The sequence below is a fragment of the Lontra canadensis genome, unplaced genomic scaffold (assembly GCF_010015895.1).
Source record: "Lontra canadensis isolate GAN:19392208 unplaced genomic scaffold, GSC_riverotter_1.0 scaffold79, whole genome shotgun sequence".
Lineage (NCBI taxonomy): Eukaryota > Metazoa > Chordata > Mammalia > Carnivora > Mustelidae > Lontra > Lontra canadensis.
In genome coordinates, this window is record NW_022631073.1 from 251,952 (window position 1) to 268,731 (window position 16,780).

General features: G+C 57.5%; 1 protein-coding gene across 1 annotated transcript; it reads left to right on the forward strand.

The window, feature by feature from the left end:
• Nucleotides 1-4,923: 4,923 nt before the first annotated feature.
• On the forward strand, nt 4,924-12,662 carry ECHS1 (enoyl-CoA hydratase, short chain 1). The gene is made up of 8 exons (XM_032882043.1): nt 4,924-5,042; nt 6,182-6,379; nt 6,889-7,016; nt 7,774-7,873; nt 9,107-9,211; nt 9,686-9,805; nt 11,439-11,506; nt 12,374-12,662. The coding sequence occupies exons 1-8, from the start codon at nt 4,955-4,957 to the stop codon at nt 12,437-12,439; spliced, it is 873 nt and encodes a 290-aa protein (XP_032737934.1). The 5' UTR covers nt 4,924-4,954; the 3' UTR covers nt 12,440-12,662.
• Nucleotides 12,663-16,780: the final 4,118 nt, after the last annotated feature.

The following is a 16,780-nucleotide window of genomic DNA, read 5'->3' on the forward strand; positions in this document are numbered from 1 at the left end:
AGAAGCTCTGAAGTGGCATTCTCCTGCTTTGGGAGGTTTGCTCCAAATTGTTTCTTCTGTTTCTATCTTCCAGGAAGACACTTTACATGCTGACGGATAGTGCTTGTTTGCTCATGAGGAGGAACAGGCCAAAGGGCTGTTGGAAATAGGTTTGTAAGTGGGGCTCATTGAATTTGAGCTTGACTCTGCACTGCTCAGGGTGGGGAGCTGTTAAATGGGGAACCCCCCCAGTATCTCTAAGTCCTTCCTTTGGGCTGGCCAGGCTCCCCAGTAAGTGTCTTCCAGTGTCCTTTCTGCAGCATATAGGTCTGGCTGCTAGTATTTTTGAAGCCGAAGAATGGACAGGAGTGGGGAGGGTCAGCATTCTGGGTGCTGGAGACCCACCTCCAACTGTGCCTCCTTCCAGAATCCCTCTGTGCAAAGACAGATGTCCAGGCTGCTGCCAGAATGGCCCAGGGCCAGTACTGGTAATCGAACAGCTTCTTAAACATGAGGGAACCTGTTCAACAAATTCAAGGTGCTCAGAACTCACCCCGGAATAAAGACAAATCCCAGCCCTTATGGCATTCAGAAAATGGACATAGAAATATACATAAATATGTGATTCACAATGAAACATACATGCAAGGGCTACATGGGTTTTTGAAGAATGATGTTGGGAGAGGTGTTGCCATCGGCAGAAAGTGGTGTCTGAAAAACCTTGCAGAGTGCCCAGGCCAAGGCCGACCCCTCTCCTGATACTGAACAGTTTCTCTGGCTGGTCATATAAGAAGCCAAGCAGGTCAAGACGCCCATGAGTGACTGTCAGGAACGGCCTGCTGTCATTCTGCACCCATCCCAGCTCGCCGACAGGGTCCTTGACAGCTGGCTGTGCACTGCCCCCCGGCCCAGGGCTTGCGTCACTGTCACACAGGAAAAGCTCCTAGATGGCAACAGCCATCAGACTGTGATCTTCAGACCCTGAGTCTGAAGGCTTGCACCTGACTGCTGCACAGCCCCCAGGTGGGGACACAAAGCCCTGGGCAGAAACCGGAGGTCATGGGGACCCAGAACTGGGCTGCGGCACTGGGCCTCGAACCAGTTCACAGAGCTTACTGCCTGACCCCTGGCCTTGTCACTCAGCCGGACATCTCAGGCAATCGGACTGAGTCCGCATATGTTTGGGTGCAGTCACCCTGCCCCCAGTGTCACCTGTTTGCTGAGAGGAACAGCTCTCTCTTTAGGGGAAAATTTACCCCCCGCCAGCACCCGAAGCAAAGCTGCTGGCCCAGGGGGCTTCCTTCTCAGAGGTTCCCCCACATGCCTTCTGGTTCCCCCCAGGGTTCAACTCAATGTGTCACTGTGCAGCGGCCAGTGTCCCAGACGTCTGGTCTACGACTGGGGACACTTCAGCTCACAGATTAAAGATTCTTTGAGGTCCCAAACTCAGCAAAGTGGCCGCTGTTTTCTGGGTTTCTCGCAGGTATGCCCACGGTGAGGGCTGGTGGTGGAACCTGAGAGGCCCAATGGTTACCAAAGTGGCCTGTTCTTTTCCTACTCAAGACTTTGTGAAATAACCAAACGGTATTTCACAGCAAGCTGGTAATTTATTCAATGACCAGAGAATAGTGAAGGGGAGCTCAAGCTCTGAAGGTATCTTCTTCCTGATTTGGTGTCATGGTCAGGGTTATATGGGGTTAGGGTCATTAAAGGGCTGGTAAGCCAGCTGACTAGGGGTTTTTTAGGGAAGAAGAAGGGGGCTGTCTTGGATTCAGACTGCCACCTCTTCTTTCCCCTTAAATGGGTGCAGGTGGATTTGTCAGTGCACTAATAGGTGTTTGGGTTTTTTTTCAAGATTTTATGTATTTATTTGGGGGGCGGGCAGAGCAGCAGGCAGAGGGAGAGGGAGAAACACACTCACCGCTGAGCAGGGAGCCCGATGGGCTCGATTCCAGGACCCTGAGATCATGACCTAAGCTGAATGCAGAGGCTTAACCAACTAAGCCACCCAGGCTCAGTGTCTTTGTTATGACTATGACATGGTCATGATCCTGAGGTCATCTGCAAGGTTAGTGCAGTGTCTGAACTGAATCAGACTGGTCCAGAACTGGGTCAGTGGGGCTTCTTTGGAGTTATGGCTTCTGGCCTGCACCTTAGTTTCCGGTGGCAAGCTGCACCTGTAAGCAGGGCTGGAAACGTGGGTTTTTGTGGGCTGTTTGGAGCTTATTGGAGTCTCGAGTGACATGCCCACTGCCCCTGACAAAGCAGCCCTGTGCCTTCAGGGATATGACTGTGGGACCGTGAGGGACATGTCTGTATGCTCGTCCTCGGGTGAAAGAAGCCTCCTAGCACCGGCCATGGCCACTTTCAGCAGACCAGCTGGCTAGACACTGCCCTCTCTCCAGGTGACTGGTGATGACTCAAGGCTGCAGCCCCATTTTCAGGTTGCATCGTCACTGTCCTTGCCCTGTGAACTGGCTCTATCCCCCTTAAAATTACCCTGTGTTATGTTCCACTATCCTGTCCCTTTATAGTCTGCCAGTGGTCACCCAGCAGTTGGCCCTAGTGAGGGTATTCCAACACTTGCTGACACACTGCCTGTCCGGTCACAGCTATTCTAGTACGTAGGAAGTGGTGTCTGCATTTCCCTAGTGACTAATGATATCGAGCACCTCTGTGTGTGTGCACTGGCCACTTGCATATCTTTATTGGAGAAATTTCTGTCTGATCCTTTGCCCACTTTATAAAAAGCTTATTTTTTTATAGTGATCTCTGCACCCAACATAGGGCTCAAACTCATGATGCCAAGAACAAGAGTCTCATGTCCTTCCAACTGAGCCAGCCAAGCACCCCTCCTTTGCCCAATTTTTAATGGTTTGTCTTTTTATTATTGAGTTGAACATGTTCTTCAGATATTCTAGAAAGAAAACCCTTACCAGATATATGATTTGCAAAAACTTTCTCCCATTCTGGGGATTGTCCTTTCACTTTCTTCATGGTGTCCTTTGAAATACAAAAGTTTTTAATTTTGCTGAGGCCCATTTACAGATACACATATATGAAAATTAAGGATAGGAAACCTCACAGAATGGAGTCAGGAGGCCAGAGGGGGAGCCATATGGCTCCATGGTGAGCACAGAACCAACTGTGAGTTAGACCCCAACAGAAGAGCCCTCAGCGGGAGACAGTCAACCACGGCCCCACCACAAGAGGTGAATCTGCATATGCCACCAAAACTAGCCCACCCGGCGCCTCAGCCAGGAAGCCCGCATCACCTTCATCATCACCGTCATCGCTTGCTTCTCACCGGTGGACTTTAGTTCAGAGCAGTCCCTCAAATGTCCTCCTTCTCCTTTGTCGGACCGGCCCACGATTTTTCTATAGCTTGCATGTCCCTAATTGCAATTCTCTGCTATTCCCAAATAAACCCAACTTTCTGGTAAAGTAAGTGACTTTTATTTTGAAGGTTAATACAAAAATTTTGTGGGTTTTTTGTCACTTGTTCTTTTTTCCCTAACCTTACGGAAGACAACAGCTGCTCTCCTCCACGCCAGCCCGGGGGCTTAGAAGAACTTCTTTTAGGCTGGAACCGTTTCATTTCGTGTGCCTGTCCCAGTGGGGTGGCCCACACGGGCGCAGTCTCCGTGAGCACAGCGTTGGTCGTCTTGGCGTGAAAGTGAATAAAATTCTACCTCGGCCTCGGAACGAACTTTGCTGAGTATCCGATTCTGGTTTGAATTTTGTTATTTATTGGAAAATATCCGTCTTCCTTTTCATTTGTAGGCGTCTTCTGTCTTCGGCTGTTTGCAGAACCTGGGCGAGAATTCCACGGAGGCTGAGCACCGACGCGCCGTAGCGGAAGTAACGCAGGTGCACATACTGGTAACACTGTAACAGTCACTGAGTCACTGGAAACACTGTAAGGAACTATGCGTGACGTTGAACTCAGAAGCCACCGAGCTGCCGGCGGGGAGCACCGGTCGGGCGCGTCCTTCCCGTACACTCATCTCCCGGGTTTCGGTGGCTTCACGCGGCTGAACGACCCTCGGCGGCGCACACCGAGCGGAGCAGGGCGGCCCCGCGAGCACCCCGGCGCGGAGACACGGGCCGGGCTCGCACCGCAGGAAGCGCCGCTCGCTAAGGGCGGCGTCGGTACCCCCGCGGCGCTAAAGCTAGGGTCCTGGGGCCACGGTCCCTTTTTTTTTTTAGATTTTTATGTATTTCACGGAGGGAGTGAGAGAGGGCGCGCACACGCAGGGGGAGCGCAGGGGGAGGGGACAGGCAGGCTCTCCGCGGAGCAGGGAGCCCGAGGCGGGACTGGGGTCCGAGGCGGGGCTGGGGCCGGAGGCGGGGCGGGGGCCCATCCGGGACGCGATCCCAGGCCCCGGGAACCAGGACCCGAGCGGAAAGCAGCCGCACCCCGGACTGAGCCTCCAGGCGCCCCTTGCTGCCCCCGCCTTCTCCCGCCCACGCGCTTCCTCTCGCCGCGGCCCGTTCGTGCCCCGCAAACCCGGCTTCCGCGGACTTCGCGGGGTGCGGGGCGGGAAGCGTGTCCCCGGGGACGTGGGGAGCATCCGGCCCGGGTTCCGCCAGCTGCTCCCCAGCCTCCAGCCCGCAGGGCTCGTCCCGGAAGTAGGGGCAAGGGCCGAAGGCCAAAGGTCAAGAGGGGGCGCGGGCTCGCGCGGGGGTCTCTGCGGGCCGCAGGAGGCCGCCGGGCGTGCCCTCCGGGGTCCTCCGGGCGGCTGCTCCACTGCTCGGGGTCACCGACAGCCAGCACGGGGCTGCGGCACCCCACAAGGCCAAACCTCCGAACCCCGCTCCCGGACCCCCCGACCCCGCCCTCCGCTTGCCACGCCCCTTCCGCCGCCCGCAGGTCTCGCGATGCCGGCTCGGAGTCGGGCCGGGCCCTGACTGGCGCAGCCGGGGGCGGCTCCGCGGGGCGGTTCGGGGCGGGGCGAGCCGTCCCCACAGCGCCATGGCTGCCCTCCGCGCCCTGCTGCCCCGCGTCCGCGGCCCGCTGCGCCCCCTCTCCGGCTCCGCGGCCTTGCGCCCCTTCTCCTCGGGTGAGTACGCGACTGAGAGCGCGTGGGGGTCCGGCACCGCGGCCCGCACCCGGGACCTCCGGACCTCACTTCAGGGCCTGACCCCGGCCTCCCCGGGCACCCCCGTGCCTCGCCCTGGACCTCATCCCCTCCACCGGCCTGACCCCATCAGCCCTCCCCCTCCCCCTCCTCCCTGTGCACCCAGGGCCCGGACCCCGCGGCTCTGCTGTTAGGCTGGGCCCCCCTTCCAGCACCTGCTCCCTCAGCGTGCTGACCTCTGCGGTTACTGGTGGCCCCTCCGTTGGGGGACTCAGGATCACGTGCTAAGACCTCTAGCCTCTTCGGTTTGGTTGTTGGTGAACTTCTGCGGTGTTTGCAGGACTTGGAGAGAATGTGCAGCTGGGGCCTCGTGTTGGCAAAGTCGCGCGTTGTGTCCCGCAGGCCTGGGGCGCAGGCCTGCCCACGACTGCTTTTCCGACTCTGTCTCCCCCAGCTGGCCGGGCCTGTCCTCCGCTCAGCCCTCTGGTCAGGGCCGCAGTGTTCCTGAGGCACTCTTGGCCCTGTCCCCGAGCTGGGGTCGTCCCTGCATCCTCCTCCCTCCCGGGTGTCCCCGTACCTGCCCGGCTACAAGAGCGTGTTGATTTTCCTCGGAGCTCTCTTTGCTGACGGGCGTCTGCGGGTCTTGACCTGCGGTCAGCAGTCCTATCCTGGGCTGCATCAGGCTGCTGCTAAGCCTCGCACTTGCGTCCCTCCCCACCAGACCCTAGCCCTAACCCACAGGCACACAGACCTGAGGCTTCCAAGCTTGTCCTTCTTCCTCTCCAGGCCATGCTGGCCCCAAGTCAGCAGCCTGCCCCTCCGGCCCATGAGTCACCTCTCCCCGGTGTGTGCCTCCCGCTCTGCTCTGTGCACACACAGCTCGTTGCCTCACCCAGCTGCAGTCTGTGGAGGGAGCCTGTTTCCCAGCCCTTGCTTCTGCGGAATCCCAGGGTATCTGCAGAACAGGTGCTGGGAGGTGTTCAAACTCCTTTGAAGGTAGAGAGCGGGGCAGAGGCCACCACAAGGCTGAGAGCTGTGAGCTGCTGCCCGAGGACTGGGCGGGGGACGTATCGGGGACACCCTGTCCACTGACCTGTCTGAGGCCTGCTCGAATCCCCTAGGTGCGGGCTTTCAGTACATCATTGCAGAAAAGAAGGGGAAGAACAGCAACGTGGGCTTCATCCAGCTGAACCGCCCCAAAGCCCTGAATGCACTCTGCAACGGCCTGATCACCGAGCTCAACCAGGCCCTGGAGGCCTTCGAGGAGGACCCGGCCGTGGGGGCCATCGTCGTCACGGGTGGGGAGAAGGCGTTTGCAGGTGCGCAAGGGGCTGTCTGTGGCATGTTGCATTGTGAACACTTACCCCTGCGTGCTAGCATCAGAAAAGTCCGGGCAACTCAGGGTTTACTTAAACATAGTGTAAACAGACACAGAGCCGCTCTGCCTGTTTGACGTCCATGCGTGCGCTGCCAGCAGAATCAGATCATTCAAAGTGACTCGGGTCCTTGGCAATCAGGTTTTGTGTGTGTCAGGGCTTAAGTGACTGATGAACTAGCCCTGCCTTCCGAGTCTAGCTTGCATCAGTTTCCTGTCCCGCAGTCCCTCTGCATCCCCTCCATCAGCGCATAGCATGGCATGTCGCCACAGTCTCTGCCGCCCGGCTCTGTCCAGGTGGCCAGCACCACACAGGGCCCTGCGTCGTCGGCCATTCCCAGCAGCCCCCAGTGCCTACACGTGCTGCACACTCGTAGCTCCCTGTGGGTTTGGGGGGTGCAGCAGTCCTCGGGTCTCTGCTCTCTGGTAACTGGGACTCGTTTCCACCCCCAGCCGGAGCTGATATCAAAGAGATGCAGAACCAGACGTTCCAGGACTGTTACTCCAGGAAGTTCTTGAGCCACTGGGACCGGCTTGCCCAAGTCAAGAAGCCGATCATTGCTGCTGTCAATGGCTACGCTGTGAGTATCAGACCAAGTCTCCCCTCAGTGCACCGGGAGGCGTGGGATAAGCTATCTTTATTTTGAAAAGGTTGGAGTGTAGTTACAATCCCGCCGTTCCTGCCGAGGGACGTCACAGATCCAGGACGCACAGAGCGGAGGCGCTGTCACACCAGCTTTCCTTAGTGGGTGTTCGCTGCACACTTTCGCATTCTCAGCCCTCCCCGCGGCCCCTAGGCCCCTGGGAATCTCCCCCTCTGCTGGACTGTAGGCCACACGTTGCCTTCTCCATGTGGTTTCAGTGGCTCCAGCCTTCTCTGCACCTGCCACGCTCGAGAGCTCGCTGTCCTCTGTGTGGTGTCTGGGTCTCTGGGCACAAGGACACCCAGAGGCCCTGGGGCCAATTGTGGCGAAGCAGTGAGGGCATCTCAGCTCGTGACCATCTGGTAAAGCTCCCTGTGGGTAAGGCAAGGCCAGCCAGTCAGGTTCATTGGGCCCCAGTCGAGCGTTCTGGTTTGCAAGCTCTCTGTGGCTGCCATCGAGCCCCCACAGCAGAGCAGAAACTGGGGACCCCAAAGCTGAGAGAGTTTGCTGCAGGGCCCTTCACAGAGGGGGTCGCTAGCTCAGCCATTTGTAAGTAACTTGTGGAAACACTTAAGTGACTTTGTGTATCTGGTAACCTTTGCTGCGCCCTGGGCTGTGTTCATTTTGATGGGAAATTCATATAAGCAAATGGAGTGACTCTGACTGGGTGCCTGGTGGCCCCTGTGTTTTGCAGCTTGGTGGAGGCTGCGAACTTGCTATGATGTGTGACATCATTTATGCTGGAGAAAAGGCCCAGTTTGCACAGCCGGAAATCCTGCTGGGAACCATCCCAGGTAAAGAGTGATAATGTCTCCGGCATGACTCTCCCGGTCATTCTTCAGAATCTGCCCACGTCTCAGGAGCTTATGGCCTTTTCCAGTCACAGACCAAAGCATGCAGCTTGCCTGTGACGAGGGACCTGGGCTGTGGTCTACGCGCTGGATGGTGGCCGCCTGTCTCTGCCCATTGCTCCCCCTGCCGACCAGCACACTAAGCCGGGGGGACGCAGCGGCGCTCAGAGAGTGGCCCAGGGAGCCTTAGGTCCATGCAGGCTCCTCTGATGACTGCCAGATTGTGTGTCAGACACTATTAGGGAAGGCTGACCACATACCGCGTTGTCACTGCAGTGATGCCTGCTTGTGACCCTCGGTTCAGCAGAGCAGGGAATCCCCATGAGGAGGGTGATGGGAGCCATGGTCAGACAGTGACTCCTCTATGCCCTGGGGGCTACCTGATGAGAGCTCTGGGCTTATGGCCCCACAGGGTCTCTGCCCTGCATGTGGAGCCTGGAGCCCAGGGCGTCTGCTGAGCAGCTGTCAGATCCGCAGAGGGTGTCTGGGTTGGCCGAGGATGAACAAAGCCCCGTATGGTGCTCTGCTGGCCGCTGGGCTGTCCCCGTCCCAGGGCCCAAGGTCTCCGCTTCACTGAGGCAGCGCCTGAGCCTGTTGGATTGTGGGTGTCTCCGTCAGGTGGTCCCCTTGGCTCACCTGGGCAGCCCGGGGTTCTCTGTGGGACAGATGGAAGACGGGGCCCCGGGAGGGATGGACAACAGGGCCCGGGTGTCACTGTGGGGCGGGTGGACGATGGGGCCTCAGCGTCAGTGTAGCCAGTGATGGGGCAGACCTCTTCTGTTCCGGGTGCAGCAGGTCAGGCGAGCAGGATGGTGAGCGGGGCACGTGGAGACCAGCACTGGGCCAGAAGGCCACAGTCAGAGCGGCTTGGGAGGCAGAGCCTTTGCTCTTGCTTCAAACTCTGGGGGGAGCAGGCCATGATCAGAGGCTACCCCAGCTGCCCTCCAGGTTGGGCTGGGCCAGGATCTGAGCTGCAGGGACCCAGTGTGCCAGGCATGGGGCCCAAGTATGAAAAGGAGGCTCACCTAAGGTTTCTTGGGTGGCCTCCTTTCTGCCCACCTGCTCCACCCAAGGAGCCCAGCTTCATCCCTCAGAATTTGCTGGAAGTGTGTCCGTGCCATCTGGGCTTGTACTAACCATGAGCCAACTATGACCAATAGCCCTCTGCCCCTGCAGGTGCAGGGGGCACCCAGAGACTGACCCGCGCTGTTGGAAAGTCACTGGCCATGGAGATGGTTCTCACTGGTGATCGGATCTCTGCCCAGGACGCCAAGCAAGCAGGTGTGGGCCAGGGCCACCCCACGGAGCCACCTGCGTGGGGAGCTGGGTGGAGAGGGTGGTGGGGGCTGCGTCCAGGTGTGCCCGTGGGCGATGAACACAGTCATCTCGGGTGTCCTGAGAAGCCAGGGGACATGTGCCTTTGTTTTTCTTTGGAATGCCACACGTAAGAGAGTAACTAAAATATACATCAACTTCAAGAGTCAAAACATTCCTGTTTCCCTAGCCCGACGTCAGCAGTAGGGGATGCCCGAGACCTTTGCAGGCACACCCTGTCCCCGCCCCAGGGGACCTGCTTTCCCTCCCTCTTGGGGTGTCTGTAAGTGCCTCATGGCCCCACCTCAGGGACGGTGTGGAGCCTGCGTCCCCACAGCCCCTTGTTGGCCCCCAGAAGCCCCCAGCCCCAGGAGCAGCACTGTGACTGGGAGAAGCACAGTCGGGACCATTCGCACTCCAATTTACCTGTTCATGTTTTAGGTCTCGTAAGCAAAATATTTCCCGTGGAGAGACTGATCGAAGAGGCCATCCAGTGTGCTGAGAAAATCGCCAGCAATTCTAAAATCGTACTGGCAATGGCCAAAGAATCCGTGAACGCAGGTAGGGGTTCCGCCAGGAGGAGGCGCTGTGCAGGCCGCCGGCACAGGACCGGCAGGAGCCGCGCTGCTAAGCCATTCTTCCTAGGCCACCCTGGACGGAAATCGGGAGGATTGTTAACGTTGGGATCCCGGCTTTTTGTAGAGTTCCGGTCTTTGGTTGCTTGCTCACAGACTCTCCTGAAATGTTCTGAATTGTCCTTGGTATTAGGACCCAAGAGAGGAGCCAGCCTGAGGGACAGAGAGTGACAGGCACTGGGGTGCAGGGAAATGGCCAGGAAGGACAGGACGGTCTCAAGTAAAGGCAGTCTGACTGCCGAGAAGCCCGGCTCACCTGCCAGGTCCTGGTGGAAGGTTTTCTCTCCTCAGCCACTCTGCCTGCGGCCGGGTGGCCACACAGGCCACGGGACACCAGTGTGAGCCGGGACGGGGGCCACGCTGCTCCCTGTTGCTCTGGACTCTCTGTCCTCTCTCTACTGGCACCGCCTCTCTGAGCCTTCCCGAGAGCTTCTTGAATCTTAGCGTAGCAGGTTGTGCACAGCGTTGGGGGAGCACTGCCCGGGGCCGCTTGTTGAGAAGGCCGTGAGCCCGTGCTGGCCGCTGAGTCGCTCGTGTCTGTGTGCGCTTCTGCAGGGAGGCAGGTCCCCTCCCAGGCGGCCACCAGCCTGTCATTGGCTGAGCTCTTGTTCGTGACACATCCACAGGGATGAGCACGTAGCATGTGCTTACAAGGTGGACACTGCCATGCGTGGAGACAGCCAGTGAGGCCACAGTCAGAGGCCTTACCGCTCACCCCAGGTGTTCAACCAAGAAAGACCCTTCACCTTCGCTGGAAGGACGACCCAGAGCAGTGGTGTTCTTACTGCCCAGGACTCTATTCCGGCACACTGTTCCTTTGTCGGGTTTTCATCCTTCAATTTTACATCTTTTAAAGCGTACTTAATTCTGGGGTGCTTGGGTATCTCTGTCCGTTGAGCATCCGACTCTTGGTTTTGGCTCAGGTGATGATCTCAGGGCCGTGCGATCGAGCCCAGGTCCAGCTCTGCACTCAGCAGGGTATCGGCTTGTGACTCTCCCTCTGCCCTCACCCTGCTCGTGCATACACGTGCTCTCTTTCTCTCTCAAAATAAAATCTTTAAAAAATAAAATCCAGGGGCGCCTGGGTGGCTCAGTGGGTTGAGCCTCTGCCTTCGGCTCAGGTCATGATCCCAGGGTCCTGGGATCGAGCCCCGCATCGGGCTCTCTGCTCAGTGGGGAGCCTGCTTCCCCCTCTCTCTGCCTGCCTCTCTGCCTGCTTGTGCTCTCTGTCTCTCTCAAATGAATAAATAAAATCTTCAAAAAAATAAATAAATAAAATCCATGTAATTGTGCAGGCTCTCAGGTCCAGTTGTGATTACTGGACAGAGTTAGTCTCCGCACCCTTTACTCAGTCCCTCGTGCTGCTCCTCTTGGAGCCACGGGGGTTGCAGCCAGGACGGGGCCTTTGAGAAGGGGGTGCTTCCCAGGCTCCCATCCAGATCCCGGCGAAATGAAGGTTCACGTGGGTCAGTGGGGAGTGTTTCCTGTCACCATAAAAGAAAGTTGCTTGTCCCCACATCTAACACCCGAGTTCCTGACTTCAGGGTTCTCTTTTTCAGCTTTTGAAATGACATTAACAGAAGGAAACAAGCTGGAGAAGAAGCTCTTCTATTCAACTTTCGCTACCGTGAGTAAACATTCAGTGGAGACACACGTGGCCAGCCGTAGAAATCCCTGGGAATGTCCTTGCAGTTTTTCATTAAATGCCATTTCTCTTTGGTTAAACTGTTCGCTTTCCCTATAGCCAGATCAGATGTGTCCTGTCCACGAGCATGATTTTTGCAGATGAGTACAGTGTGTAGACGCTCACACGTATTCGGGGTGACTTCCTGCTGCGTGAGTGTGACGACTCGCACGCTTACGCAGCGAGCGCTTGTGTCACGTGCAGGGCATCTGCGCCCACAGCGTTGGCGTCCTGCGTCACGCCGCTTACCTGGAGTTCAGGTGTATCCTGACGCCGCCTCTGAAGCTTCAGGTCAGGGTTTTCTAGGATTTGCTAGTCACTGAAAGGGAGCCCTTGTGAGTCATTGAAACCCACCTCTCCGTATCAGAAAGTCATGTTGAGGTGTTCTGTGGAAGAGAGTAGAAGGGACCACGGCTGTTGAACTGAAGGTGCGTGTGCACGTGCACTCGCAGGTGGCAAACGCGTGAGTGACCCAGCCAGGCGCGGCTGAAGCTCTCTGCGGGGTGCGAGTTTATCGGACACACAGTGTAGTGGTTCCTGAAGGCTCGCACCAAGGGACTGGGAGGGGCATATACGAATGCCATTTCCAGATGCCGTTTCCAGGCCGAGGTCAGGGAACCCAGGCGGTTCTCAGGTTTCCAGGTAGTCCTGATGCGGTACCTCCCGCCCTGTGCTCCTCCACTCTGTGGAATTCCAAGCTTCTGAGGACCCCGGCAGACTGAGCAAACCCCGCAGACAGCCGGAGCCCCGCGCCTTGACTCTCTAGGAAAACGTGACCGTCCATCTCTCCTGTTTTCCATTTCCCACCAGGAAGACCGGAAAGAAGGGATGACCGCATTTGTGGAAAAGAGAAAAGCCAACTTCAAAGACCAGTGAGCACCACTGCCTCTGCCTTGAACCCTCCACTTAAAGACAAGTTGCAGTCTGACCGTCTTAGAAGCAGATAAATCCTTCTCTTGTAAAGGGCCGCATGGGTGACACCAGTTTCTCTCCACCAGTCGGGCTCTTGCTCCCCGGGGTGGCCGGCCGACTTCACCCAGCGGCCATGAGAACCCACGCGGGGCCGTGTTCACGCTCTGACTGAGCCTGTTCTTCCTAATCAGAAATTATGGGGGCGCGTGGGTGGTGCAGTGGGTTAAGTGACTGACACTCAGCTCAGGTCATGGTCTCAGGGCTGTGGGATCGAGCCCCACGTAGGGCCCTGCTCAGTAGGGAACCTGCCTTAGGTTCTCGCTCCCTCTGCCCCCCTCACTTGGGTGTGTGCACTCGCTCGCCCGCTCGCTCAAATCAATAAAAATCTTTCTAACAGTTCTGCTCATGAGCCTTTGGTGGTGTGTTCAAGTTTTTACTTGATTTCAGGACCTGAGAGAGAGTTCAATGCCAAACACTCACTTTGTTCAGTGAGCGGCGTTGGGCTGGAAGCGTGTCCCCCATGTGGTCACGGTGTCCCCCGTGTGGTCACTGTGTGTGGTCACTGCAGATTCCCAGCCGGTGAACATGACCGCTCAGAGGGCGGGCACTGCCGACGACGTGGCAGACGCTGGGCCTCTCTTCTCTGAAGGCCAACGCCACGTCACTCTTCAGACTTCTGTTTTGTCGTGCTAAACCACAAGCAAACACGTCCGTCGAGTCAGTCCCCTGGCACGCTCCCAGGTTAACCGTCGTTAACAGGGGTGTAGCTTTCTAGATGCTTCTGTGCACACATGCAGACACACAAGGGAAAGCTGCTTTCTTACAGAAAGGGATTGTGCGTCCACACCTCTGCACAGTGCGCTGACCCGTTACCTTCTGCTCCGGGCCCACAAGTGCACCATCCTCTGTTTGCCCACCAACCCGTCAATCGTGGTGAAGTCTGAAACATAAAGCTTACTGTCTTAATGGTCTTTAAATGTCCAGCTTAGCGGCACCACAGCCATCCCCACCATCTGTCTCCGCGCTGCTTCGTCCCCAGAGAAACTGTCCCCATCACACGCTAACCCTCGGCCCCCCACAAGCCCGGCGTGCCCTCTGTATCCGGGAATTCAGCGCTACCGACAGGCCATCCAGCTTGCTTTCCATTGCTCAGCATTGCCCCTGTGAGCATGCCACTCGATGGCCCAGAAGTACATTAGGGCACAGGAACATCCTTTATTTATTTATTCCCGTGGTGTTGGGACATTTAGGCTGCATCCAGTTTCTTGTTACCGGCACTGTTGCTGATGACCCGGCAGTGGCCATTCTACGTGTGAATCCTTGCACCGAGGTGCAGACATGTCTGTAAGATTTGGAGAAGTGAGCCTGCTGCGAGACAGGGCCACCCGCGGTGGGGACCTGCCCGCTCTGTCCCATCAGTGGCCGTCAGCAGGACCCCTACCCTGGTGCTTCTCGGTGCCAAGCTGGCCAAGTCTCCAGGAATGATGGGGAACGGCTTGCATCCAACCCTCAGGTGTTTGCTTAAATCACGTGCCCAGAGCTGGATCAGAGCTATGGGAGGACCTGGAACGCGTGGTCTCCGAGGCATCCGCTGGTTCCCGGTACCCAGCAGAGCTGTGCTCACGGCTGTGACACTGAGTGCTGTTTGCTGTGGGGACAGAATTAACTCCACTGGCTTCAGACTCTGATGGGCCAGCTGCATCCCCTGATCCCACCTCCCAGGGCACGGGGTGACCGGGGCGGGGGGGGGGGGGGCGAGTTCCAGGAAGCCCCATCCGCCTCAGCAAACACTGCCGCACAGTGCTCTCAACCCTCCGTCTCTCCAGGCCATGGAACAAAAGTCTGGAGCACGGGTCAGAGAACATCCTCCTGCTTGGGAGGGCTTCATGGGTGCAGGGGCTGTCGCTGTACCAGAGTGGGGCCCCATCCTCAGAGCATCCTCAGACCCTCTAAGGGGAGGTCAGGCCATGTGCATCCCTGCCGGCAGCCTCTGGGCACCAGGGGTCCCACCCGGCTCTTGGCGCTGGTGCAGACAGGACAGGTGGGGGCCAACTGATGGGCCCGCGTGAGGGGCAAGGCCGACTGCCATGGGACCCCCGTCCCTCACCCCATCTTCTGCTCTGTGGCGATGACCCCAGCTCTCAGGGAGAACCCAGGGCTCTGTCTAAGCAAGGACCCCACAGTAAGACCCGGACCTGGCTGCTGCGGGGGCTGCGCCTCCCGGGAGAGCCCGCTGTCCCTGAGCTCAGTGGTGCCCTGGGAGCTCCTGTTAGTGATCCCGCCCACTCTGTCCTGCAGGAAGGTACACCAAGTAGTCCAGTGACCGGAACGCAGCGGAGATCACAGGGCTGGGGTGGGGCCCCAACCGTGTACCCTCCCCAGCCCCCAGGAACTGAGCTGAATGCACCTGCACTTGAGAAAGAACTGAAATCATCTTCTGCAAAGCTCTGGCTCTCTGAACACCTTCAACTACATGCTCTCGTGTCATTCTTCGCACATAACCCTCAGGGTCTTGAACTGTGTGACACTTATTATGGAAGTAGGTACAAGGGGATCTGGGTGGCATGGTTTGGGCTCTCCCTGTGCGTAGGTTGTCAGGAGGCTGGGCGTTCTTCCTGGTGGCAGGTGTGGAAATACCCATTGATTAAAGCTGAATGCGGGGTTCCTGGGGGCTCAGTGGGGTAAGCGTCTGCCTTTGGCTCAGGTCATGATCTCAGGGTCGTGGGATCGAGGCCCCTGCTCAGCGGGGAGCCTCCTTCTCCCTCTTCCTCCACTCATGCTTGCTGTCTCTCTGTCTCAAATAAATAACAAATATTAAAAAAAAAAGAAAAAAGGTTGAAGGCATACCCAGGGGTTTGTGCCGGGTGACATACAGCATATCCTGGATTCCAGTGCCAAAGGAGGACCTGAAAGGTGGCCTTCATTTTTCACGTGCCTCGGGAAGTGGCCTCTATCATTTGATTGCGCGACGGAGCCCCAGAGTTCTGCGGAGCTAGTTTTGATGGGCCCATGCAATACTGGCCTTCATACCCTTGCCTTACCCATGCTCAGCCAGAAGCCAGGAAATGGTTAAACCCTGAATCCATACAAAAGATTCTGTGTGCCTCAGAGGTCTGGCTCCGGAGCTGGGCAGGGAGAGGAGCCCACCCCTCAGCCTGGACCTGGCATGGGGGCTCCGGGTTAGGTTGCTGACTGCCCTACGCAGGACAACCCCGGGGCCCACAAACCCCACAGCGAGGCTCCCACCCCCTCTGAGTTTATGGACCTCTGGCCCCATGTTGTTTGGGATTTTGATTTGTTTTTAAAGGGGAAACCTTAGCTTCTCACCTGTGCCACTTGGGTGGCCCCCTTGCAGGCTGGTTGCCCTTCCCCCTCCCCATCCCCTGGCCAGCTCCTGACTCTACTCTGCCCAGCGGGGCCAGCCCAGGGCCCTGCATTCCTGGCCCCGCTGGATGCCGGGCTGCTTTCCAATGGACTCTCTTGGCCAGTCGGACTCCCAGGACCCAGCAGTAAAACACAGAGACATCTCTACCTTCTTCAGGTTTTTGCTGTAGTTTTGTTGTTTTTCGTGTACAAAGCCTTCCCAGGAGTGGCCTGGCCTCCCAGCATTTCCTGTCACCAAAGGGCTGGAGGCTGTGACAAAACACTGACCACACAACCCTGAGTCTATTTGGGAATGAAGTGGAAGAAGGTGGGGCTCCACAGGGAGGGAGCCTGGCCTTGGCTCTGGGTTGGACTGTCTCCTGCTGGGCCAGTGTACCCGGCAGCCCCATGAGCTGAGGCCAGGGCCCACTGGAGCTGAAGAGGGTCCCATCTGTGGGGTGAACAATGAGGTTTGGTGGTGGGTCTGTAAGCAGGCTGATAAGCAGGCCAGCACACATGTGGGCAGCTGCACCGCCCTCTGCCCTCCAGCCTGAGTGTGGGAGAGGGATTGGAAGAGAGCAACTAAGATCGAAAGCCGAGGACAGTGCTGGCAGGGCTTTTGGTGTCCATGTTGGCAGGGCCCAGGAGACTCCGGGATCCGTCAGCATGTCTGCAGAATTGCTCCTGAACTCAGTAGCTCAAGACAGCAGTCCTAGCTGTTCTCACAGTCTGTATGGGTGCCAATGGGTCAGCCTGTCTTCACCTCACTGAGTTGGAACCTTCTGACCAGTCACTCGTCTGTTGGTTGGTGCTGCCTCCGCTGGGCCTAGCTGGGGCTAAGGGCCAGAATATCCACAGGGAGGCTCTCTGTGTGCCCTAGGCTTCCTGCCAATACCATGTCTGGACTCCCTGGACAAGCATCCTGATGAGAGAATCAGGAGG